General features: G+C 44.9%; 1 protein-coding gene across 5 annotated transcripts in view; it reads right to left on the bottom strand.

Annotated features, from left to right (window-relative positions):
* Positions 1 to 26,704, bottom strand: part of BicC (protein bicaudal C) — a 91,865-nt gene that overhangs the window by 41,498 nt on the left and 23,663 nt on the right. For 4 of the 5 annotated variants that reach the window (XR_013311242.1, XM_077649248.1, XM_077649249.1 and 1 more), the window contains exons 3-11: positions 22,933 to 23,002; positions 20,546 to 20,625; positions 19,764 to 19,922; positions 18,519 to 18,572; positions 15,593 to 15,832; positions 11,416 to 11,709; positions 8,650 to 8,707; positions 8,496 to 8,569; positions 4,443 to 4,626 (exon numbers count right to left, since the gene is read on the bottom strand). Coding sequence is in view for 4 of the 5 variants with exons in the window: in XM_077649248.1 (XP_077505374.1) it covers positions 4,443 to 4,626; positions 8,496 to 8,569; positions 8,650 to 8,707; positions 11,416 to 11,709; positions 15,593 to 15,832; positions 18,519 to 18,572; positions 19,764 to 19,922; positions 20,546 to 20,625; positions 22,933 to 23,002 (1,213 nt within the window). In the remaining variant the exon portion in view is untranslated. The remainder of the gene's footprint in view (positions 1 to 4,442; positions 4,627 to 8,495; positions 8,570 to 8,649; positions 8,708 to 11,415; positions 11,710 to 15,592; positions 15,833 to 18,518; positions 18,573 to 19,763; positions 19,923 to 20,545; positions 20,626 to 22,932; positions 23,003 to 26,704) is intronic. The other variant, XM_077649250.1, reaches the window with a different exon arrangement.

Raw genomic sequence — 26,704 nt, 5'->3', positions numbered from 1 at the left:
ATGCGATTCTGACAAAGCAGGTGATCGGCGACCTGCAACCGAAGAGGTTCCGATTCCGCGAGGCTTCGTATCCGAACGTTGAGGAGTCACTGCTGGTATGGCTTCGTGACGTCCGGTCTCGAAACATACCTGTGAATGGTTTTCTGCTGCGGAAACGGGCGGAACAACTTTGGCACGGAATCTTGAAATCGCGAAAAATGGTCAAAAATGGCAATTTTCAAAAATTGCGATTTTGAAGTCTTTAACGTCCCAACTATGCCTCTACAAAATATTTTAGCTGAATTCCAACTCAAAGTATGAAAAAAAAACGGCAATTTAGAAACGTCGGTGAGTCGAAATTGAACGCCAAGCGCGAAGGTTTGCCCCATTTTCAAGCTGCCGTAGCTCCGCGCGACGCAAACCGATCGGCGCCATCTTGGTCTCGTTTGAAAGCTGGTTTCCCGCTCTCCATTTTGGCGCCTCTCAGCACCCTGTAGACCCTCGCACAGCGGAGCCATCAGCACCCGTTCGCAAGGGGGGAAAGCGTCGCGAGACATCCGCCGATTGGGTAAAACGGGCGCCTCCTCGAGGCGCAGCCCTCCGATTGGCCGGACAGCGTCGACGACAGTGTGGTGGCGGGCTGGAAAGACCATTCGCTGCTGGGTCTGCTTGCAGGCTACGCTCTCCGCGAGATATTTTCAATGCTGACGAAAGCGGACTTTTTTACAAACTGAGACCGGGAAAGACGCTCGCTTTCTCTGCAGATGCATGTCACGGGGGAAGCAGTCTAAAGAACGTGTGAGCATTCTTCTCTGCTGCAATATGGATGGGAGCGAGAAAGTAAAGCTCCTTGTCATAGGGAAGTCTAAAAGGCCCTTATGCTTGCACAAAGTGCACATTCCTGTAGACTGGGAGTCCAACAAAAGTGCCTGGATAACGAAAGACATCTTTAACAAATGGCTGCTGAACTTTGACAGCAAGATGAGGAACGAGAAGAGGAATTTGGTACTGTTCCTTGACAACTGCTCGAGCCATATGCAAGTACCAGAGCTGCAGGCCACCAAAGTGTTATATTTTCCTCCTGGCACAACTACAAAAGCACAGCCAATATACAAGGGTGTTGTTCACTCTCTCAAGGCAAGATACCGCACTCGCCTTGCAAAGCGCCTGCTCTATGACATGCAACAGAAGAGGGAGTTTGTGATAGACTTGAAATTTTCTGTACAGATAATCTCAGCATTGTGGGAGCAACTCGATGCAAACATTATTAAGAATTGTTTTCATAAAGCTGGATTTATTTTGGACAACAATGAGCCACCAGCACCTCTGGCAGAGGATCCAGACCAGCCAGATCCAGCACTATGGGCAGCTGTGCAAGAAGCATTCGGCACACAAGATTTTGCAGAGTATGCGGGCGTGGATGCTGAATTGGTCAGCACGGAACAGCTGACGGATGACGAGATTGTTGCCGAAGTCAGGAGAGTGCCTGCCATTGACCAAGACCAGGATGACGAAGAGGATGAAGGTGTCACTGCCCCTCGAAAGGTTACCACCTCCGAAGCACTCCAGCATATCCAAGGCCTAAAATCATACTTTGAGCAAAACGCTGCACCTGAAGAAGTCAATCACCTTGTGCTAATGGAGGCACAAATTGTGTCAAAAGCTGTTACTTATTCGGTTCAGCCAAAGTTTACGAACTTCTTTAAGAAGTGCTAAGTTATCAATAAAGCATATGTTGTCGGCAGGCATTGCATGTCGTGTATTCTGTTTACAACAGACTTTGGATTGTACAGACTTCTCTTACAACAGACCAAAACCCTGGGCACTATCGAGGTCTCTTATAATGAGATTATACTGTACTGCATGATCTTTCAGAGCTTCAATGCTATTAACTCCAGTTTGTTCGTGATCCCAGATAGCAGATGCATATCCTATTTTAGAATAAACTAAAGCAGTGAAGGCCAGTTTGCATCACTGGGCAGGAACAAAGCTCTTTTTCAGTCCAGCTAACCAGGTTTATGGAACAATTCCCAGTTGGAACCAACTGGGAATACTCCCATAAACCAACAACTGGACTGGCAAAGATGCTCACCAGGAATCAACTTGACTCCAGAAAACTCCAGCAGCGGTTAGCAGAAGCAAGCGAGAGATTAATGTGGTTACGCCAGGGTGGGTGAGTGCAAGTGGAGTCCAAGGTACTTGTGGGCCTATTCGATTTACCACGCTCGGGCAGCCCGCTGGGTGCCAGCAAGTTTGCCCCTGACAGGAAATCGTATCACGGTCACAAGGCCTGGCGGCCACCGGAACCAGCCATCCGGCAATCACGGCGGCAAGCTTTACACGGATCACGGAAAGCAGATGCTCTCCATAGTTACGAGTTGTGCTCAGTCTCTTTGCTACGCACGCGTACGACACAAATAGGCTGCTTGAGATCGAAAACAATGGCCTGAAGTTAGTGAGGGCTGTCACAGACTGCAGAACAAGCAGCTGATCCTGCCCGCACCCGTACACATCGCCAACGGCAACGCAAGCGTGTGCATAGGTGCAGTGTGCTGTGCAAGCTTTGAGAAATTCTCAAAAGCATGCAATGAGCAATCACAATATAATGTATTTCAGTTGACACCACATCAGAGGGAAACAGCCCATGAGTTGCTTATCAGGCGACATGCCGTACTCTCGGATTATTTCGTTTGTTTACTACGAAGTAATTATGACTGGTATGACTGCAAACGATCGACCCTGCATGGTGACTGACTCTGCGCTGTTGTCACTGCGATTTCTGAGTTAGTGAACTCCTGAGGGCTGCAATCAGAAAAGAATCTGGATACGTTCCGTTCAACTTAAGTGTCGGCCGCCGGCTTTTGCTGCCGGCAAGGAATGCACACATAATCTTGATAAAAGCGATCAGCTGATTGAACGTTCATCTAGAACAAGCAGGTGTACTGTACAAATTTAGCTGCGTATCGTATCTGTAACGCTACAGCTTTACCGCAGAGGACTGGCACTCGAATGAAAGGCGCTACTATCTAGCCTTGCGTGTCGGCGCCTCACATACCGCGTGTACATGCATGCATGATGATCCGCACTGGGAAATTTTTTTTCTCTCTTTAATGAGGCAAATGTAGAGGAGATGCACGTGTACGGTTCTTCTCAGATATTTTAAGCATTTGTGGCAGAAGGCCCAAGCATCGAGCTGTACAACAGTTGGTGACAGAATTAATCTGCACTCGCCTAGATCAGCTGCCATAAGTGACAACTGTGTGGCCACATATGTGCGCGTGCAGAGATGCATCGATCAGTGTGCTAGTGAAGGCTTCTAACAAAAGAAATGTTTCAATCAAGCGTTTCTTAAACCATATGCACATTTACATTGCGCAGAACGCAATGAAGACCATACGCTCTTGTATCGTGCTCACTAACACCTCAGCAAACACATTCAGTACATGCATAAATGCGCGCGTCTACGCATGTACTCGGAGCTGGAATCTGTGGCCGCTCTCGTGAAAGGCCTCGAATACCATCGCAATACCAGCCGGGCGCACGGAATTAACAGCCGAAATATTTTGTTAATCAGAACTATATGCGATCGTAATATGAAGCGAGCATTGTGCTTGCGAGGTGGCGAGATGATCAAATTAATCACACACATGTGCACAAAACAAATACATAAACAACGAGAACTATCGCAAAATGCGCCAATGCAGACGACACACACGATATGCGCCGTGGTCTAGTCGAAACAAGCGCCTGCAGCGCGCAAAACATCACATTAAGAACCGCGGTCCTTCTAGTCATAAAAATGGCTGCGCGCGCTTCCCGCTACCACACCACCTCTCAGTCGTCTGCTAGTTGCTCAAGCGCTGCCAGCACAAAATCGTCCTGGCGAGTCTGGCTACCAACTGCCCAGCCAGAGAAAAACGAACGCGTTCTGGGCAGCCACCGTAAGTGCGCAGAGATGCAACATCGCTATCAAGCAGGGAAGCCACCCCTGCTGGCGTTTGGCTAGCTGCGACTCTGTGCTGGTGCTGTGCCAGGAAGCCAACCTAACTGGAGTTTGGTGGTGTATTCCATGGCCTCTGGAATCGCCACCAGCCCCACCGATATTATACTAAAGCTGCAAAAACAATTTTCGCAATTCTTAATATTGAGTTGTCGTCCTTTTACAAACTAAACTACACTGCCCTTGTGTGCATTCTTGATTAAATTTTATAAATAACCGTGCTAGTCCATTATACAACCACTGCACTTTCATTATAAATTAGATGGCAAGAATAAAAACAAAAGCACCAGCAAAACCAGTTAGTAAGCACAAGCAAAAATTTCCCAGAATATAGATGTTCTTCCAGATCATTCAATAAGAGTTCCTCACAGATTACTGGTTTGCTAGCTGTGACTGAATCAACTCTGACATCTGTAAAGATGAACTTGATAAAATGGGCAGATTCTTATACATTATGCCTCACCTTGAATTTCCCACCACATTGGCTCTGGCATCATGCATCCGTGATGAGAGGGCTTGGCCGTTGAGTAAGGAATCTTGTCCATAGGTGAAGGACTGCCTAGTTCATCCGTGTCCAGGCTCAATATGATACGCCGCACCTCAAAGAGCAGCCGTGAGTCCCCTTCAGGACAGCGAACCACAGCACTCTGCAAGCAGGTCCAAACATGGAAAAATATAAAAATGTTCCCTAGCAGCTATAGGGACAGATAGGTATGGACATTCACCACACACAAGCAAATACAGCAAGGATGAAGGAGTCACCCTTATGGGCCTTTTTCTTTCCAGTGTCTTCCGATCAAAATGACTGGCACCACGGTAAGGTAAATGAACAAAACGAGGGTAGATTGTGGAACTATCGCCCAGAGTTTAACAGTGCTTCACGTCTCATATTGCAACAACTACTGAGTAAAGAACAGGTAAAATAGATAAAATAACTCCTCTCCCTAAGGCCTTGAAGATCACAAGTGTTGAAGCCAGACACACGGAGCAATTCTTTTTGGTGAATAACTTGATCGCAGCTTGGTTATGATTTCGAGACATTCAGCATTTTCACCACCTAGATTCTGTTACAGAATGTGTTCAGTCGCATTTTATGGTGCAGAAGCAAGTAAGGCTAAGCCTTGCATTTGGTGCATGATAATGTGTTTAGTGAGTACGAAAAAAGTTTTGTAGATGTTAGTTTGTTCAGGTCTTTGCTCCTTTTAGAAAACAAACAGGAAATATCAACAGATGGATTATCTCCTAGGAGCAAGCTGAGGTGGAAAGAGATGTGTTCGTTATAAAATTTTCCTTAGTTGCTCGACTCTTGAGCAAGAATATAACATGTGGTCCATGGTGACCACTTCACCAAATAGATTGCATGTAGATTTCTCGTTTTGCAAGAATAAAACTAAGGCGAGTGTGCTGAAGGTGCAGGTGACATAAAAGAGGTGCAATGAAGCCTTCGTGTATGCGTATGACTTCCACTCTCCTATGATGGGCTCTACCAGGTGTAGCTTATTGCTCCATTTAGTCTGCCATTCATCTCTCACACTGCACTAACTTCATGCAAGCTTAGTAGGGAACGTTTTTTTTTTCCTTCTTCCAAGTTTGCACATCCACAGTGCAGACATTGGCACTCTCATTGCCACTTATCCCAACATTACTTAGGACTTAGAAAAATCGTGTATGTCCTTGAGTTGAGAATTTCTGTGTTGCGTATACGCTTCCTACTAAGGGTTCAACTGCAATCTACTGGAGGACTGCCACTACTGCAAGATACAAAAAGCTTGAACTCAGCTTTCCCCACTCCCTCCCAATTTGCTGACTAAAGCTTTCATTATAGGGGTGTATGAATCTAATATAATTGTTATTCGGTTCATATTCGGGAAATGGATATTCGAAAATGTCCGGAGAACCAGCAGCAATCTCCAGCAGTGAAGTTCCATAACTGGGCTTTCCCACATACACTCGATACAAACTATGAAACATGATTTCCAACCACCTGCTTCAAATATGACAACACGAAAGCAGTGGTTTTGTTTGATTCTTCCATAATGCAATTCATAACAACCACACCCATCTCGTTTAATTCGGTTTATGGGGGTTTAATGTCCCAAAGCGACCCGGGCTATGAGGGACTCCGCAGTGAAGGGCTCTGGAAATTTCGAAGACCTGGGGTTCTTTAACGTGCACTGACATCGCACAGTACATGAGCCTCAAGAATTTCGCCTCCATCGAAATGCAACCGCCGCGGCCGGGATTAAACCCGCGTCTTGTGGGTCAGCAGCCGGGTGCCATAACCACTGAGCCACCACTGTGGCACTCGTTTCATTTTAGACAAATGCAATATGCAGAAAAGCCCACTAGCGGAATTTCGCATGGGGCTACCGAAAGGGGTCGAGGTGAGGCATCAGGATAAGTGATCATGTAAACATCCGGTCTATTGCATGGTGCATTGTAACCTGTCCACCTTTCCTATGTGCTTAACTGGCACGACGACAATAGAAGAGCCCCTGTCAGTAGGCCGAAAAGTAACCGGGCCACGTAGTTTTGCTGTCCGAGCTTCGCCATCGGACCGCAGCGCCGATGTCCATCGGCTACGCATACACCAGCCGACCGAAGCCAGCTGAGCGCTGCCTTCAGAAGCCGATTGGCACTTGTGTATGTTTGAGCTGACCTACGAATTTAACAGGCTAATTAATTTTTGAACAATTGAAGCACGAAACACCAGCACTAAGTATTGCAGCGCGAATATCTGCTACACCCTACTGACACTGCCATACCTGCCAACCTGGCGAGATCAAAAATCGGAAGATTTTTTATTCGCGCCAAAAGGTGCGGGGGGAGGTGGTGTGGGGAAATGTTCACCTTTTTATGCCAAATTCAGAAGTATAAGACCACATAAACTTCCAAATACCGTACTCGCATAATTTGCGCACTTATTTTTTTTAAATTAAGGCTACATATTCTGAACACGACCTAAAAAACGCTACAGTGGTCATAACGCTCAACGTATACTGTATATTGCCGCCTATATGTAGACCTGGCCCCGCCATCCAGCATCCCTAATTAGCAAAAAAAATATTGACTCCAAATATAACACCCATACCTCCCCTCGCCCCACGTTACACGTGTGCAGCTCGGATAAGCCGGCAATGATAAAATCGCGAAGATAGCAGTGGGAGGCAAAGGAGATAATGGGCTCTGTATCGCTCTCACGCTGTATCTGCTCTGTAGAATCGGATTCAGGCTGGTCATCTGGGAAAGCTACCGCCAACGCGAGCGAGCCGGCTAAACGCGCACAATTTGTGCCTTCATCAGTGCCCTCACCACACATGGCGATGCGGGCGCGCCAGTCTTCCCCAACCTGCCTTGCGGACACCCGCGCAAGTGTTGGTGGTCTGGCGCAACACAGTGCGCATAATATGAGTTTTTTTTCCGGGGTTTTTTTTCCGGGTGGATTGACAGTGCCATGACATCAAACTCATGAGAATTTGCTATGCACCGCACATAGACGGATGGCCTAGCTAATCCTTAAATACACAAAGCAACAACGACAAGCACGAAATCAAGCATGAAATGTAGCTAGCCACCGCTACTTTGACCTGGCTTGATGCCAATGGTGCTAGTGAAACTGTTGATGGTGATGCTGGCGAATACAGCACGGTTGCTCATATTCCGGCGCCAGTTTCCCAAAAGCAGAGAACTTTTCGGGAGATATATGGATGCGGTCGTACAAGCGGAAAGTTCAGTAAAAAATCTGGAGTCTCCCGGGCGAATCGGGAGGGTTGGCAGGTGTGAACTGCTCATTTTGCACTGCCATGCTGAGCGATGCACACATAACTAAACGTGGCAACATGACAAAAAGCTGTCTCAGCCTTTTACTTTTTTTTGGTGTATTTTTTTTATATGTTGTATTCTTACCCCCCTATGTAATGCCCCCTGAAGCCTTTAGGGTATGCGAATAAATAAATAAACATTGCACAGCCAGGATAAAACATTACCTGCCTTGGTGGGAGGTCTCCTCGCTTAGTGACATTTTCTTCACGTCTGACAACTTAGCAGGTTAGATTGGCAGGGTGCCAGCAGCGACATCGGGATCAGTAACACTAACATCCCTATCATCCCCCTGTTAGCGACAGAAATGTCAAGAGCAGAGGCAGCCACCAACTCTGTACACCACTCTGATGGACTCTCCCATGTAAACACCACTGTAACTGGACACAAACATTTGCCAGCAGTGCTGTTGCTTTCAAGATTTTTGACGTGTCGACTATAGCAGCAGCAGGTAACACCACCGCACTGACAGTTTCCACCAGTTGCCGCAAGGGTTGTGTATGTGTAGATCAGTTGAGAAAAGGTGGATTGTGCATTACCAACATAACTGAAAAAAAAAGTTTACTTTGCAAGAGTTGTTATTTACAGCGAATATATGCGGATGATAAAAACCAATCCCAAGAAACAATGAATAGCACACAAATCACCACAGCCATTGAACATAAATCTAATGTCGCAAGAAGAGAGAAAGACTAACCCTGCTGTTCCGTTTAGGCTTCGGCTTGATAGAAATGTGAACATTCATGTGGTCCATTAGTTTATATATAGCAACTGAAAAATTAAAAGAAACAACTTAGAGCAAAAAATGACAAGGACGAAAATGCAAATGGTAAGCACATAAAATGACTTACGCATGTCAACTGCTTGGTTTTCCTTCAGGTCAAACATCAAAACAAGTGGCAACCGACCCTGCAAAAGAGTAAAAAGTGAAAAATGCAACACAAAACTCTCGAAATCAAAGCATTCTGTGTGCAACATATGTACAGCAGACTTGAAAAAAAAGTTTACACGTCCATCATATGATGCTTGAAAACATCCATTTGATTTTGGTTTTATGGGGTTTGGCATCTCTATTGGCCTATGTCACTTTGGGATGTTAAAGTGGAGGGCTCCGGATAATGTCAACCACCTAGGGTTCTTATACGTGTACGGATATCGCAGAGTGAAGAGGTCTAGCATTTCAGCTGCATCGAAATGCGACCGCCATGGCCAGGATTGAGCCCGCGTCTTTCAGGTCACCAGCCAAGCCTAATAACCACTGAGCCAACATGGTGGCTCCATGCAAAAGATGTGGCAGCAAGTGTGCTCTCTGCACTGCCACCTCACAACATCCTCAAAGCGCACTACGATTTTCATGCCTGCAACAGAGACGACAAACCAGGAAATGCTGATATACTGTTTCCTGCTTTATCGCAAGGTAATTTAAAATTTCAATGCATGCTGAAATTTTGCAATACAGTAAAACCTCATTAAAAATACTGTTTAAGTGGGTAAGTTTTAGTTTTAAGAGTACAAAAGTCAAATCCCAGACTCTGCTGCATTGATCACAATGCAGGGGTGGGACTGCACAAAGTCATTTTGGAGCAATTTTTGGAGAAATTTTTGGAGCAATATGGCTCGGGCAAATTTCCATATATGAGCAGTTTGGCGCAGCCAAAATTGCAATCTGGAGTTTCTTCATGCAAAATCAATTTCATTTTCAAGCAATTTGCAGCAGATAAAATTTCATTTTGAAGCAGTTTATAATAATTGCTCGGGTTTTATGTGTCAGAACAACTTTACGATTATAAGGCATGCCATAGTGGGAGTTCTTTAATGTGAACCGACATTGCACAATACATATACCTCTATAGCACTTCACCTTTATTAAAATGCGACCACCTTGACAGGGACTGAACCCGTGTCTTTCAGGTCAGCAGGTGAGCACTAAGCACTGTGCCATTGTGGCGGCTTTTGAAGCAGTTTGGAGCAGGCCTATCTAAATTTCGGTAGAATAAACATGGAAGCACGCGTTGATGGCATGATGGCTTCACTGCTTCACAGTTTCTGCAGGTTTAGGATAGCCGCATGCAAGAAGCTCCTTTGTATATTTGTGCTGTAGACACCATTGCAGTGTTGCAGGCTGAACGGCGTCCCTGCATGGCTGTATCTTTGGCCCCATCTCACTGCGTTCACGCAACATTGGCAACGTCCTGAATTATGCGCTTCCCACATCTAGTGTTTCCCAAGTGGCATCACTCAACAGCATGGATTGCATCAAGGTGAAGGTCGCAGCGCTGCCTGCTGCTGCCTATGAAAGGCTGTACGCAAGTTTTGCAGCGGGAAGGTGCTCAACTTTTGTATGTTTAGAAACAGACTAGTGCAGTAGACTGCTGCAGTGTGGTCAGACAATGATATCGTCTCTATCACTGGTGAGAAATCACCCAATGCAAGTGACACCACTATTCGAGACACTGTATGCATGCTAGACTTGCTTCATAAGCTTGCCCAAATACAGGGCCTAAACAGAGCAGCTGGGACCTCGTTTAGGCGCTCTCGAGGCTGCATTAATAGCAGAGAGGTTGCATCAGTAGCATAAAACAGACTGCAATGGTCCTATGTGAATAAAACCTTCCATATGTGCCTTCTTCCAAGGAATAATCTGGTATCATTTTTCACCAGATCAGTAGGTATATTTAGGTTGCTTTCAGTTAGGGTGCACTGCCACTTTGCAGTTTTTTCACGGTCCTGAGAGGTGCGCCTTAATGAGGTTTTACTGTAATTCATTCGAATATTACTTTCTAGCCCCAACTGCCTTGCCTACCAAAGCAAGAGGGGAGGAAGAAAAAACATTGGCAAGCAAAGTGCTTCCTTGGTGTTTCCACAGAGCAATGAAGAGCAGTATCCTCATGCTTAACAGCACCTTCCTGAACGAGGAAAAACAAAAGAAATGGCACCAGACCACTCTGCAGCTTAAATGAAATGAAAAACACCAAAGTCAGCTAGCTGTACATGAGTGCATTCTGTCAAGCACATTGGCTGTCTGTTCAAGCAGACTTTCCAGCAAGAGAATATAGCGCAGAGTAGGCAGGACACAAGAAGGAACGAACAACACGAGCGCTCATGTTGTTCGTTTCTTCTTGTGTCCTGTTGTGTTGTTCGTTTCTTCTTGTGTCCTGCCTACTCTGCGCTATATTCTCTTGCTTGATTGTGCACCAACAAGCCCAAAAATCCACACTTTTAGACTTTCTAACCCCACATTTGATGTAGCCAAGTTTTAATGCCTACACGTCAGTGGTCTCTAGAAATTCCTGGGAGGATGGCTCTTTTGTAGAGTTCCAAGAACCAGAAGTCCAAGTGACCTTGTGACAGTGAACAAATTCAAGGCCATTTATACTAGAAGACAACTACCTGTCTGCAATGCGGGCCCCATATGCCACTACTAGCCACACTAATAACTGATCTAACGTTACATAGATAACCAGGATTAAGCCTCCTCCTTGCACTTGACCTCAATACACAGTGACAACTTGACCAAAAATTAGTAGTGCAATGCTCTATCTGCTATCATACAATAGATATATTAATATGGCAGAGTGCCTATGACAGGCACCCAAGCTTTTTGATTAATGGCCCACCATGAGTTCTAGCCAGGCATTGTGCACTGCATCAAAACTTCCAGTGATCTGCACAGTGGATTTTGAAGGAATGCCCACAGGTGGACGCCCCTGGGGACATGTCTGTTGGCCCAGGGCCATGAATGCAGGAAGTATAGGTGGTGGCTGGCTGGTAACTGCAACCGGATCTGGGAATGTGATCACACAGCCAGTTTGCCGTGCTATCTGTTGCACATTACAGTTGCCGTGCCCCATGACAAAGCCGTGGTGGTGGGGAGCAATCTCCATACTCAGTGTCACCAGGCCAACCTGAGTCTGCAGGAAAAGGAGAGGGAAAGGAAAATGTATTGGTAATGCGGTTGCAATGCTAATCAGAATATCCCAAGACAAAATATGACAAAAGCTTGCTGGTGGAAATCAATTCAGTGAAAACACAAGTATTAACATACACTGAATAATGAACTTTGATTAGCACACATTTCAGACATCCTTACCAACACAAATTGCAAGCTTGTTAAGCCCCTGTCCCCTCTCTGCTTTCATATACCAGGTGTTACAGGGGAGCGCACCACTAATTTAAAATAGGGTTTTTCAGCTAAAGGGGACCTTTTTTGCGTCTCGCGTTTCCAGTGGTGGCGGATGTCAAAAAAAAAATTTGAGGGGACACTCAAGCTCCGCCGCGAGGGTATGACGCGATAGCATAATGGGTTAACTTCTGTAATTTCCATGCTCATAATTACTAATATAAACCACAGTACGTCTCTAAAGCACCCTTCTAAGAAAACACCGTATTCACTAGACGCGCCTTTGTTCATTCTAAACAATCGAGCTGGCGTGACGGAGTGGTTAGCGTGCTCGTCTCACTCCGGAGGCCCTGGTTCGATTCCTTAACTCGACCGATTTCCTATTTATTTATTAATGCTTTGGGATTTTTCGCTCACGGACAATTGCTGACGCCGGCTTTTTTGCGACACTGGGCCTTTAACGCTATCGCGTTAAAACAGGTGAATCATGTTAACTAGTAAAGTGAGTGACTAAACCCTAATAGTCAACTTCTTAAATATTACAGATAGGCGCCTCATTGCAATCAGATTTGTAGCTGGCCATTAGTAACAGCCATATAAGTTAAGAATTGCAAAAACGCAATTACCCTAGCTGCTGCGGCTCAGCAAACTTGGGCCATTTCTCACACCGTTTGAAAACCACATGCCTTCAGGGAGCACAAAGAGGCGTCCATCAAATCGCAAGGCTTCGTGGGGATGTAGCATGTGACAATCGCTGCCCCACCTACGCTGCAGTGCTCCCCAATCTTGGGGCCCCACTTCACTGCTGCATCACAGGCAAGGCAGCGAATGTCACGTCGCCGTGAAGTCTTGCGATTTGATGGACGTCCTTTTTGTGCTCCCCACAGGCATGTGGTTTTCGAACGGCATGAGAAATGGCCCAAATTTGAACCCCAGTGACGAGGGCAATCAGAGTTTTCAAAATTCTATACCTGAAGTGGCTATTACTAATGGCCAGCTACAAATCTGATTGCAATGAGGTGCCTACTAGCTAAAGTTAACTATTAGAATTTAGTCAATCACTTTACTAGTTAACATGATTCACCCATTTTTTCAAGTCTGCCAACAACGGTATTACTATGCCGCAAAAAGCTTCCCTTTATCTAAAAATACCCTCTTTTTAAAAATTAGTAGCGGGCTTCCCTGAAACACCTGGTATATGGCCCCTACTAGGCATGTGCAAATAGTGGTTTTTTGGTTCGAAGCGAAAGGAATACTTTAGTTAACTGCACATGCTTTTTGATTTCCTACTCAGTTGTGGGCCTCTTCTGCTCGTTGTCGAGACTGCTCATAACTCATACTGTTGTAAACTTTAGTTTGCAGCAACTAAATCAGGGTTCGTACAGGCTTTGAGGGCACAAATTCAAGGGTATTTAAGGACTTTCAAGGCCTGTAGTCCCAACTGACGCAGAGAGAACTGAACACTTCACAAACTTTGTGAGAAGCTTCCTGACAATTGTTTCGAGGTTCCTTGCCAGAAAAAACACAAGTGGTTGGTCTGCCTGATAGTCCGTCAGGAAAGGTTTCAGAATCAGTGCAATCCCAAGGGCAAAGTTAAGTTTTGCGGGGACTAGTAGGTCACTGGAGAAACTGAGCAAGTTTTGAAAGGAGGCACATATCGGCTGGTTCACTTCTTTCTTTCTTGCAGACTCAATGTAAATTCTCACACCAGGCCACAGCGAAAGGGCTTGTTCAATTACCGGAACGTTTTCAACCCAGCGATGGGCGACGTACTTAAGAGGAAATGTAGCCTGACCAGTCACAGCTACGAAGTCTTCTCGCCTCGCCGGGGAATCTTCAAACAATGCACTTAGACTAGACAACAGAATGTCCACTCCCCACTTGCTGGCAGTTACACCCGCCCTGTAGGCGTTGTGCACAACGTGCAGACAGCAAGTGCCTAAATCTAGGCATTGTACTTGAAATTTTTCAGAAGCTTTCAAGAGCACCTGCAAAAAAACTATCAAGTTGACATTCGGTCCGTCCATGGACACTTATAGGATCTTAACAAGCGGTAATGGCTCCAGTGCCTTCAACAATTTATACTCGATGTCATCTGCAGTCGCGTGGCCCATAAAAACGGATGATGTGAAGTACCTTGTTATTTTCTGAGATGCATCCCAGTACCTAACGTGTATATCCATCTGCTTCTGATGGAGGTAATCATTTGCGGATTCATCAAACAGAACGACGTAATAGTCGCACTTATCTATTGCCCGATGAATGGATGATAGAAAGAATGGTCCAAGACCATGACACGCCAGGTACGCGCACTTTTTCTCTCCACATGTGAAGACCTTCGCCACTTCGCTATCGGGAAACATTCTCTTGAACAGATCGCTTGTGTGGGCGGATGAGCTGTACGAGTAATGACACGTGACAACTTTAAAAGCCCACAATATTTCTGCTTCTGTCACTAAATCGTGAGCTTTGCTTGCGGCATTCAAATTCGAGGACTGCGTTTCGACCACACGAACGGATTCGCCACACTCGCGCGATGTCACGTAGTTCAACATGAAGCTACCTGCTGCGTTCTTCATGCTCGCGCTGTGTTTCGAACTCCTCTTGTGGCTCTTCAGCGCAGACTCTCCCATCGATGAGATGTCAAACACTTTTCCGCACGGTCTGCATCTAGCACGATGCAAACTCGTGGTGTCCGGCGCAATCCAGTCTTTGTACTCGTCATGGCTAAGCCACGATCGCTGGAAATTGAATTTCCCGGGCATTGTGCGCACACACAATTACGCCCACGTCCAGCGCGTGCCGCAATACAAGTGCTCTGAATAAGCCAACGGGAGGCGATTAACAAGCAGTATGAGGACGGCAACTATAAAAAGTGCGCGACCGCAGCGAACAAAAAAACACAACCCGACAACATGGAGGACGAACGCCCGAACCGGACTGGATTTTCTTGGCTTGGATCAGGAGGCTACCTTCGCTTTCAAGGTGGCCAGCTGATCAACAGGCAATCGCTGAACGGCGCCAATGACTATCATCACGGAATTCAAGGGTTTTTCAGGAACCACTAAATATTTCAAGGTTTTCAAGGACACGTGTGAACCCTGCTAAATGGGTTGTGCCAGCTGAATGGGCCAGCTGGGTTGTGTGCTTGTTTCAACGAAAAAAGGCTAAGGTTTTTGTTGCATTGGCGGCACCACAGTTGGAAACACTTCATACCTTAGGACCCGTTTTTCTTCTGAACACTGAAAGGTTATGGTGCCCTTTGCATTTTATAGGTGGCATGGTGCACACCAGCATGACAACGTTTTTGCCAGGCTCACTTTTATGGGAAGGTATTGCACGAGTTCAGGAAAGTGCAGCCGACATTAATGAATAGAATTATGCTCCACCTTCAGGAAACGACTGACAGTGTCTGCTGATCCAAGCGACGATAGAAATATTTTCTTCCAGCATTAGAAATTTGCATTAGTCAGTAGGCAAGCACCATTTTCACTATGACAGATCAATTAACGTGCACATGGTGACTACAATTAGGTAGTGGGTCACACTTGAGTCACAATGCAAATATCAAATGACAAGAAAGCAGATCCTGCACAGCCTGTTGAGCCCAAATTCTCCCCAAGAACAACGATAAGAGAAAAAAATGGGAGAAGACGCAAAAGGAGGAAACACACCCGAGTCCCACCAGTGAGGTACTCCACGAGCACAAGAAGTCCCTGGCGCAAACGATCAACGTAGCGACGGCTGCCCTTAACCACCACCACTAAGGTGAGAGAATTTTGCTGAGGTCGAAAAGTGACAGTAATTCCATGACTCTTGAGGATGCCTTGCAGGGCCATGGACGTAGGGTCCAGCGCTGTTGGCAAAGCCAGGTTCAATGGCAGCTCAAATGACACAACCATCGGCAGAAGCTCCTGCACACATGACATACCATATCACCTAGATTGGAGATTTTGAAATGCACGAGAAAATAGGCAGCTCCAATCTCGCCACATCAACAACGCCTCAAAGATCCAAGCCCAGCAAGTGCTGTTATCCCATGCAAAAATGACCACAGCAACACCTTTACAGCAGCTGTCATTACCAGCCAATTTCGTTTTGCTCTGCACTGGTCTGGCTGCATTAGATGGCTCTGGTAAATTCATTATTCTGGAACGTGAAGTCTGTACACTCAACCAAAAGCTTGGTTCAAAGTACAGTATCTAGATGCTTGGTGTGTATGCAGATACCGAATTATGCATGTCCCCACTTCCATTTTGATCATCGCCGATGGCAAGGAGTTTTATGGAAATTCATTGTTTCCACAAAGCCTTCACAGCAGAATAATGCTCCATCTGCACTAGTCCGAAGGTGATTGCACGATGCAAGAGTAACAGTGGGTCTTCAGTTACAACGTACTACTATGATAGAGCAAACCCTAAAAAACCATGTTACTACAGCGGTTACAGTTAATGATAAGGTCCAGAACAAATTACCATCAAGCCCGTACATATCGAACCTGGATATTTTGAATTGTTGGCTAACCAAGTAAAGGTTAACCCCTACAAAATCCTCTATAAAAGTATAGGAAATCCTCAACAATTCAACTACAATTTTACCGACAGTTCAATATATTAAACTAAGCGCAGTGCACTTGCAAGTCAAACTTCTAAGAGCGCTCTTTGATCACTCGGCACACGGAGACTGGTCAGCTGCTTGGCCTTGGGCGCCAGCTGACAATGCTGGCACTATGATCCCGTGTGACAAGCTGAATGTGGGGTGTGCTTGACAGTAGCCTTTAGTCTCTTGCTTTTTTTTCCACCACATAGCTGTCTTGCGGTGACGCCACCCTAACTAAACCCTAGCGGTGATCCTCGCGTGGAGCCCTTCGCTGCCGAAGGCATTGCAGAAACAACCCTTAATTTTAATAAGAGATTATTCTACTTGCAGTGTACTGCTAACTGGATTATACATCTTATGATAAGCAGCAAATAGGTCTAAACCACCATCCGCAGTAACTTTGATGTGAGGGTTAGACGTAACGCCTTGCAAGCGGTGCGTTGCCAGGATACTGGCAGGCGGAACATTGCAGAAAAAAGCACTTTACTAGCAGTGGCACAACGTATTCTTGCTTATAGGTTACAGGTAAGCTTACGGACTGCCATTTTTTATAGCTGATAGCGCACTGCAGCAGCAGCTGCCGCCACCTCCGCCGCGGCTTTGCACAACACCGCTTCGAGTGGGGTAGAGACAGTGAGGGAGGTGGGGCACCGCGGCAGAGCTAGGGGGGGAAGTAGCAACGGGGGGAATGCACATATCAAGACACCCTAGGGGAAAGCGCGTGGCAGCGCCACCGCCACAAGATGGTACCGACTGCGGCGGCATGTGCTTCTACCCGCATGTTCACTCTCTGTCTTCCCCTCGCTGTAGCCCCAAGAAAGGGACTCATCTTGCATCACCAGCGCTCTCCGTCGTCCCTGCTCCCGACGCACGAGATCTATTGGCGCCGACATCACACGGACAACCGCACACTGCTCGTGTCGTTTCTTCTTTTGCTATGCCTTATTATTCACTGTCATCAACTGTTGTAATTCCACGTTGTATGACGTTCCAAAAGAGGAAGCGCCAACGGCACTGGAGCACTGCGCATCGTGTTAACTGCGGCCGCTCGTTGCGATCGGCATTCCTCTCATGTCAGTTCGTTCTTTATTGTTTTGAAACTTCCGAGTCGTTCTGCCAGATTTCGAGTGGCTCAGCACTAGCTAGTAACAGATAGATCGCGTAGCCAGTTCGTTACGTCAAGGTCAACCACCGCAACACCTTCGTTACATGGATGTCTCAAATACATGCGCTTCAATGGGGACGGTACTGGGGAATTGAGAAACTTCGTAATATCGAGAAATCCGCTATATGGAGGTTCGTTACATACAGGTTTAAGTGTACATGCTGGTGATCTGGCGCAGCAGAGAGCACAAAATGTGAGAATAAGTTTTTTTAAGAAAATCCAGGTAAAAAGTTCAGGGTGCAAAATTATGCGAGTAAATATGGTATTCGTGTCTGAACATTTTACAAGATGCAAAGCAGAACACAGTTTATAATTGAACTTGAATGCGTGACAAGAAAGCCTTAGAACTAAATTCAACACCCTTATCGCTGACCACGACGAAACTGGAGGCATACAAAGTGGCAGCTGCCATGCTTGCCATGCAGCTGCCATGTGCACTATGCTTGTCCCATACAAAAACGAAACAAGTGCTTTTGGCAATGGTCACCTAACGCACTCCCAGCTGAGCATTTCAGACCTGCAAAGCAGCGCTCCTGATTGCAAGACGAATACAGTGGGGCTAAATGTATTCAACGTCAAACTTGCTGCAAGTCACATTTAAACCTGAGCATTCTTTACGGACCCACAGAAAAACGCTGGTACTTTCCATTTGCTGTGCAACTCAATGTGGAAACCACCACACCAGGAAGAATGGCCACAAATGGACACTAAAAAACCTGGAGCACAAAAATCCACACCTATTATTAAGACCCAACACACTGCATTTATCCCAGCCAAAACTCAAAACAAAACAGACCTCGAGCTTCACTGGAATTCATTTAATATGGGATACTTACCCGAATTTGATTCCTTGCGCTCTCTACACCGTTAGGTGTCCCAGCAATAGAAACCTAAAAATGATCGCAAAGCCACATTTGTAAAAGAACCTTTAACATAAATGAACTGCGCCATGCCTCACACTTAATATGAATCTTCCTGTAAAGCGCCACACCAAAGGTCAGCATTTGTGATATAGTAAGTAGTGATGCACACTGCGCAGTTGTGTTACCCAATGCGAAAAGACATTAGCATTCACAAAGCGATAAAACTAGTTTAAATACTATAGATTAAGTGGTAGGAATGGACAAGCATTTGGGACAGAATTATGCATGTTATGTAGTGACAGTATCGCAGAGAGAAAAAAGGTTTATAGGGTTGAACGTCTCAAAGCAACTCTGACTATGAAGGACACTGTAGTGGAGGGCACCGGAAGTTGACCACCTGGAGTTCTTTTAACATGTGCTGATATTGCACAGGCCTCTAGCATTTCCCCTCCATCGGAATGTGACTGCCGAAGGCAGGATCTAACCCGCATCTTTCAGGTAAGTGCCATAACCACTGAACCACTGTGACAACACGAGAAAAAAGGCAAACCCGAATTCACTCTTTGGAATACAAAGATGCACCTGAAACAGAACTATAAAAACTCCGAAGTACGACACAGTATTCAGCATGCAAAACCACAAGCTCACAGGCAGACAAAGTGCTAGAGAATTAAGAATATGCTAGAAGTTTCAGCTTTGTGTGCCAGCAGCATTACATTCACTATCATTAGAGCGGCTTTAGGTAGATACTTGCAGCCATCCTGTTCCCTCAGCTTCTTTCAACATCACTTGTCCACTGTAGGTTCCCATTTGATATGTCCCTATGGTGAGACTATAGTACAATTCCTGAACTGGCATTCCACCTTGGCTTCCTACTTTATAAAGGCGGCAATATTTGCACACATCGTTGCAGGTTTTGCATGCACCCAGCTTTCTATTCATGCAGATTAAAGAACTAAACTAAAGCAAGAGAGGAAGTGGCAAGGAGAAAGTAGACTGGTTCACTCATCTTTGAGAGAGTCCACTGTAAAAGCTTTCCCTCACGACCATATGGCTTTCCTTAGGAAGATGTTTGTGTTTATTACCATGAGTGAATTAAGATTCACCCTGAGGGATTCTTTTAAAATTAGCTTATCTAGTATACTACAAAAATTAGTCTGACATCACAAATTGATATTTGTTTTTAGGGTAAAGGTAAACAAGGCCCATGTCTGGTACCTGATTGCTCTTGTCCATGTGACTGTTGCGATTAGAGTCTGGAAAATGAATATGGCAGCCGGTGTTGTCCATTACTTGTTGTATGTTGTGGCCTCCCTTGCCAATGATGTACGAGTGGTCTGTGAAGGACACGTCCATTTTCATGGTAACCCTGTTTCTCTAACAAACGAGAAGACAAGAATGCAGTGTAGAAATGGTCAAACACTTTCAAGCATTAAATAGACAAACAAAAAAAGCTCTAGTACTGAGCCTACCTAGCTCTCTCCTCCCAATACCAAGCTTCAAGACATGTCCCAAGTTCAGGACTTGGGAACATTCAAGAATTTGTTTTGCCACACATTACTGTACTGAACAAATTTTGTGCAAACAAGAATTCATAGCCAATTAAAGCAGAAACTTAAAAAAATGCTAAAGTTGGTCCCCCGATTTTCAACCGACATAATTCAGAAGTGTAGTCTACACATCAAATCACTACATCATCTACACTAAACCAATGTCTCAGTATGGCATGTTGCTGGGCTAGTTGGTATAACATTTTTTGAAGCTTGGAAAAAATCCACCATGGCACAAATAAATTCACACAGACAAAAGACACAAGGAGACAACGCCTGTCCGTTGTCTCCTTGTGTCTTATCTCTGAATTTATTTCCGCCAAGGTGGATTTTTTCCAAGCTTCAAAAAATAAGCCAATGTATTTGCTTGATACTGGGGAAATTTTAAGCTGCACCCGTGGACTCCAGAACTGAAACTTTTTTTCAGTTGTGGATGAAAGCAAAGCATACCTTCGTATCCAACACTTCAAGAATGCTTTCACGAGCTTTGCCAACCGCTTGAGAAGATCCACAGACCTTTACATGTGGGTCTGCAATGAAACAAAATGTACCACATACCATTGTAATATCAGGACAACTGAATGGTGCTATTAAAGAATGTACAGCCAAAAGTCTCTGTACAGAGGGCCAAATTATCTTGCGTCCTATTACAATCAGCTTAATCTTGCAGATATATGCCCTGGCGCACATGTGTGCATATGAACTATTGTTCTTCAAAAGGCAATTACATTAACAGCTAAAGCATCATAAAACTAAATAAAACTAAAGTGAGCATGATTTTATGTGACCTCTTACAGTTATTGACCACAACCCATACGCCACAAAAGAGCACTGAAGCTTTTAGTATTAGCAGCTGGCGGGCAACGGCAATATGCAGGTGAACACTGCTATCAATGGACAGCTTGTTCACACATTGGAAAATTGGAGACAAAATTTTACACACCTTTGGCTTCTTCAGCAGCAGAGTACATGTGGCTATGAGTGCAGCAGATGATACAGAAGCAAAGGTGCTCCACTCATAAAATAGTGATAACAACTAAACATGGATGCTATTAGATTACACTGACTGCTTTCAGCCAACACAAGTTTTTGACTACATACTATGAAACAGCCTCTGGCATCAACCATGTTCTTGCACTCTCAATACAAGCTGCACATATGCACACAGAAACTATTACTATTCAAGCAATACTTTCTGGCAGGCTAGCTAGTACATGTTCAGAAACTATGAAAAACTGCGCAGAAAAACAAGATGGCAAATGAGATAGAGTGGACGGACAGGTGCAACCCTAGTTGGAAACAGACGAGGAAGAGAGAATGACCAACGATGCTACTGTTGAAAGTCCTGCATTCAGGAACAAAGATTTCACCATATGCCCCTTCTTTTTCAAAAAAACTGCACAAAAGGTTCTCAGATAAGGCCAATATGAAGACAAGCTTGGACTCCCACTGTCCATAACTGCGCCGAAAATTCCCCAGACCCAGTCAAGCGGCAAGTCATGCCGCCCAAATCCAGATTTTTGTTGTCGGCAGCATCACGTGGGCTACCATCTAGCATGAGGAAGCGTCGTCAGAAAACTAAGCTCAAAAGAGCCCGGTATGGTGGAAAGCAGCAAGAACACTTTTTTGCGTCCTATAACGATGCCAAGCTTTCTATGGACCCATAAGGATTACCGCTGTTAATGTAATATCAGGACAGAATAAAACGTAAGCAGTACCTACAAACAAAACAATGTTTTGCCTTTATTTTCAGAAAACTAGTGCAATTCATGTTTGTGTATAATGAAGACAGCAAAGTGCACATTTGTGAACTGGTTGCAAATCAATGTCTCGCTGCAAAGTAGGACAATTCGGCCGACTAGCACAACATTGATGACACTAAATAGGTTAAGGGTGTCTGCCAAGCTTTGATAAAATGAAATGAAGTTGTTTATGTCCCTCCACATCTCATGCGTTCCACAGACTGGAGTCTTCACACTCGATCCAGTGCACCGTCTCCGGCGGCGAGCTTCTCACAACGTTATCGCAACTCCAATTTGTGGTGAGCTGCGACGGTCTCCTAAACTGCACATTAGCAGCTCCAAGCTTCTTGGTTGACCTATATACAACATATAGCATCAATACATTTAGGTTTATGGGGGTTTAATGCCCCAAATCGACTCTGGCTATGGGAGACGCCGGAGTGAAGGGCTCCGGAAATTTCGACCACCTGGGGTTCTTCAACGTGCACTGACATCGCACAGCACACATTCCTCTAGAATTTCGCCTCCATCGAAATTCGACCGCCGCGGCCGGGATCGAACCCGCGTCTTTCGGGCCGGCAGCCGAGCGCCATAACCACTCGGCCACCGCGGCGGCATAATACTTTTAGGAAAACGGCAGTATCACGAACGTACGGTGACAAGAAAAATTCCTTGCTATGGGTATACCAAACAGGCTATTGCATCCATTAAACAAGAGACATGGTCAGCTTGATCCCACTACGCACAGTGTACAACTGACTAATGCTAATTTTACACACTGCCAACATTATTAGCTGCAACGGAACCATCCAACCACTGCAAACCTGACAGTAAATCCTCATTTAAATTCAATAAGCCATCCTCCCATTCAAATACATACATTTTTCATTTCAAAGTTAAAAATTGAAGCTGGGCAATGATTCACAGAAATAGCAATGGATACACTCCAAAAATGAAAAACCCCAAGTCAAACTCAAGTCAATGATCCATTTTAATACCAGAACACTTTTTGAAAGTCAGCACTTATGATTCCGGACAGACTGAAGAGGGAGAAAAATTACTAGGAAATTACTAGTCAGTAGTACTAGTACTCACCCTTCTTGGACTTCACATTAGCCTTCAGCTTTGTTGGCCAAGAAATGATTGTGTCAGTGGTTTCCATAACCTGTAAAAAAAAGTGAATGCAGCTATGAGTGTTCCAGCTATACCTATAGCACTGAAAGTATGCAGGAACTGCATGGATTTATGATATCCAATAATAGACATCGTACCTCCTAGACAGCAAAATTGGCTGCCGACTGCAATCAGCTTAGGAAACGGATGTTCCAGGTTCATATTACACGAGTAAAACACTAGACTATGGGCATAGTCAGGGAACAGCACACAGTGCAACACAGTATCTGATAACACAATTTTATTCATGTGGCTTTTCATAAGCCGCTGAATGACATTAGAAACAGAAAGCATTGGTTTTTTTCTTTCTAATGCCATCTGAAAACTGATATGAGGCCATGTGAACGGCACTATTATGGTATATAATGCACTGTGCAAGTCCTTGTTTACGACCTGCATTCTGTTCTCACAATGATTACTTCATTCCAGACAGACCCTTTGCCTAAATTTTCATATCACACTGCAGCCACTGCATCTAACAAATATAAAAGCTGTTAAGATTCTAGGTAGGGCCTGCAACTTGGTTTATTCGCCTCCATACGAGCAGCTGCATACAGGCCTGCTATGTGCAACAAGCACATAACCCAGTGAGCAACAGAGGTTCAACTTAACACCATAGCTCTGCTTCATCCTTAACAAATTAGACTACAAGGCAGAGACCATGCCTGCTTGGAAAACTAACCCCGCCATGTGTCCAATGGCGTTTTCTGGCCAAGCTGCCCTCGCACCATTAAAATCCACCATCATCACGTCCTGAAAAATTACTATGGTTTCCTCATTCCGTAGGTAATTTTTTTTATCCAGCTGAGGCTCGACTAGATCACGTGGTCAGGCAGCAGCCACTCCGCGGCTGTGGAGCCCTGGCACAGCGACGGCGAAGACTCCGCTCAATTAAGTCAAGTGATGAATTGCTATGGAAGCAGCGCAGCAAGGACATTCAAGGAGTTCAAACATGCGGCGACAACGAAATCGCTCCGACGAAAGCAGTAAAAGTTTTCGCTTTTAAAAAAGCGCAGTGCAATGGCAGAGGCAAAACGAGCAGATAGACAGCAGAATAAAGAACAAAGTCTGAAAATCCAAACAGCTAAAAATAAATGTAGAACAAAGTCTGAAAATCCAAACAGCTAATAAATGTAGAGGCAAGTGAATGCAATTCTAAAAAGTGCACAGGCAATCATGCCATGTGATGAGACAAATCTGCCTTACCAGTACTGGCCGCACATTTCACTCATACGTATTGCTCTCCTTCGCATTCCACCTTTGAATTTTATTTTGCTGTGGCCTTCTGGGGGTTGGTGGAGGCTCATAGGTGGGAGGTGCATTTATTACTGGTGGATGCCAAAGGTACACCCACCAGAAGATGCTACAGAGCAGGCACCTTCCAGGCCCGGACAGTGCCCAGAAGGTGCCTTGATTCAATAGGGGTGCTGGGGAGTAGAGGCCTCTCGCTCACACACACACACGCCGACCACAGCTTTTTTTGCTGAAAGAGAACTGTAGTGTAATGCTGTAAAAAAATTCCTTTCCCGAGAGTAAATCAGAAGCAGCATTAACATACTGGTCTCTAACGCTGACAATCTGCAGTGCCTCACTCGATTACTGCTGATTTTTTTGCATGTTCATGACCTTTGTTCGTCCAAACCTAGGCTCACACCCACACCGAGTGATATTCACAGGGGAAAGTTCCCTAAAAAGAAATTCAGGAAAATTTTGCCCTACTGAAGGAAATTCTGAGGCTTCAGGACTGCAGACGTTATGTTGTCCACCGAATGAAACAATAGAATGAAAAGGCAGTTTTGCACCTTATCACAATTTCCTATACATTAGGTGTTTACACTTATCTTTATGGAGAGTTCTCACAGCAGCAATCAGCAATGTGCGATGTGCTGCGAAGGTCACTTCAATCGCATGCTGGTGGCTTAGTTATGGTTGTGATGTCATATAGGTCGCCCAATAAACTTTTTTTTTTCCAGTTCCTGAAGTTAGGGTGTCCACCGACATACTGGATCGACCCATATAGAATTAAGTACGGTGGTCATGCTTAGCCGACACTAGCCCAAGTTATCAAAGTAACACGATATACTAATCATACGAGTTCTTGTTTTCGTTGTGTTGTGGTGGGTTTTATGGCCCATAGGCAACTAAGGCCATCATGCGCCAAGCTCGAGGTATAGGAGAAATCTCTGGATAATTTTATGGAAATGTGAAAATCGTCGGTGGTGCAGAGTGCTTAAATAGTTAGAATTGCCTCATGATGATGAAGGAAAAAGATTCTAGGAATGGGTACTATTAAAAACTTTTAAAGGGGGTCGGGTAACCTCAGCGGCCATCCTTACCAGGGCAAGGATCTCAAGGCTCCCAACCAATCAAATAAAGACCTCACCCTTTTTCTCAGGAATGAGAAATGGCTGAGGTGTACTGGGTCATGATTTACATATTTTAAAGAAAACCAGCTTCTGTTAAAAATCTAAAAACTCGAGACATGTCCACAATTGCATTATCATTTAAGAGCAGTGCTTGATGAAAAGGGATGCATTGGTTATAAAACAGACAAAAACACTTTTTCCGTAGCTTTTCCAGTTTAGAGCATGAAATTAAAATGTGATTGACTGTAAGTTCATTTCCGCATGTACAAACTTGTATGTCTTCTTTCTTTAGCAGAAAGTTGTGTGTAATGTGTGTGTGACCTATCCTGAGACAGCAGATAATGGCCTCCTTGAAACGTTTCTGGTGCACACATGACTTCCATTCACCTAGGACTGATTTTATTAACCGTAGGTTGTTATTTAGTTCGTTGTTCCAAGTGGACTGCCATTTTTTCCTTGCATTAATATGCAGTAAGTTCATGCAATCTCTATAGGGCATATGTATGTTTTTAATTTGCTTGTCACAAGCTTGAGTAATGCACAAATCTGCTCTTTCATTGCCCCTTATGCCGACATGACTTGGTACCCAGCAGAGTCATGTTTTTTCCTTGAGCTATGGCTGTTGTAATGTGTATGAGGTTGCTAAAAAGCGGAGTTAATGCATTTCTAGAATGAAGGGCTATGAGCACACTTAGCAAGTCTGTGTGAATAATACTGTCAGGGAGGTTCTCATTTACTATTTTTTTCTATGGCTACACAAATGGCGTAACATTCCGCAGTGAAGATGGAAGCGCACTGTGGAAGTCTTACTATTTTATTCCAATTTCCCTGTACAACTACGCTTCCAACGTATGCATCTGTTTTCGAACAGTCGGTATAAAATGCTGCGAAATTAGTGCACTTTACTTGAAGTGTGAGGAATTCTTGTATTATATGTTGTTGCGGAATTTGTTTCTTACGGAACTGTGTAAGAGTGAAATCACAGGTTTCAGGGAAATTGTGCCATGGCGGCAGTGGACCTCGCCTTCGGGCAATGTTCAAATAAATACTTTTCAAACTTTTCAAACTGTATGCCAAGGTTCCAGCACATGTCTTCAAATCGCAAGAGCTGGATGCCGAATAAACCGAATAGCTTGAGGCCGAATAAACCTTGAAAATGAATTCTCAGCTTTTTCTTTTAACAAGTAGTCCGAGGTGTGGATTGTGAAGAGCTTTTCTCATTTGTCAACTTTGTCCGCCTTTGTTCCCACTACCCAGAACATCGGCGTCCCCTTGTAGACAGGCTTGTGCATGCCTATGTGGGTCGCCCTTGCTTAACATATGCGATG

The sequence above is a fragment of the Amblyomma americanum genome, chromosome 1 (genome assembly GCF_052857255.1).
Source record: "Amblyomma americanum isolate KBUSLIRL-KWMA chromosome 1, ASM5285725v1, whole genome shotgun sequence".
NCBI classification, from domain to species: Eukaryota; Metazoa; Arthropoda; class Arachnida; order Ixodida; family Ixodidae; genus Amblyomma; species Amblyomma americanum.
Note: the sequence above shows the minus strand (reverse complement) of the source record. Positions and strands in the feature narration are given on the sequence as shown.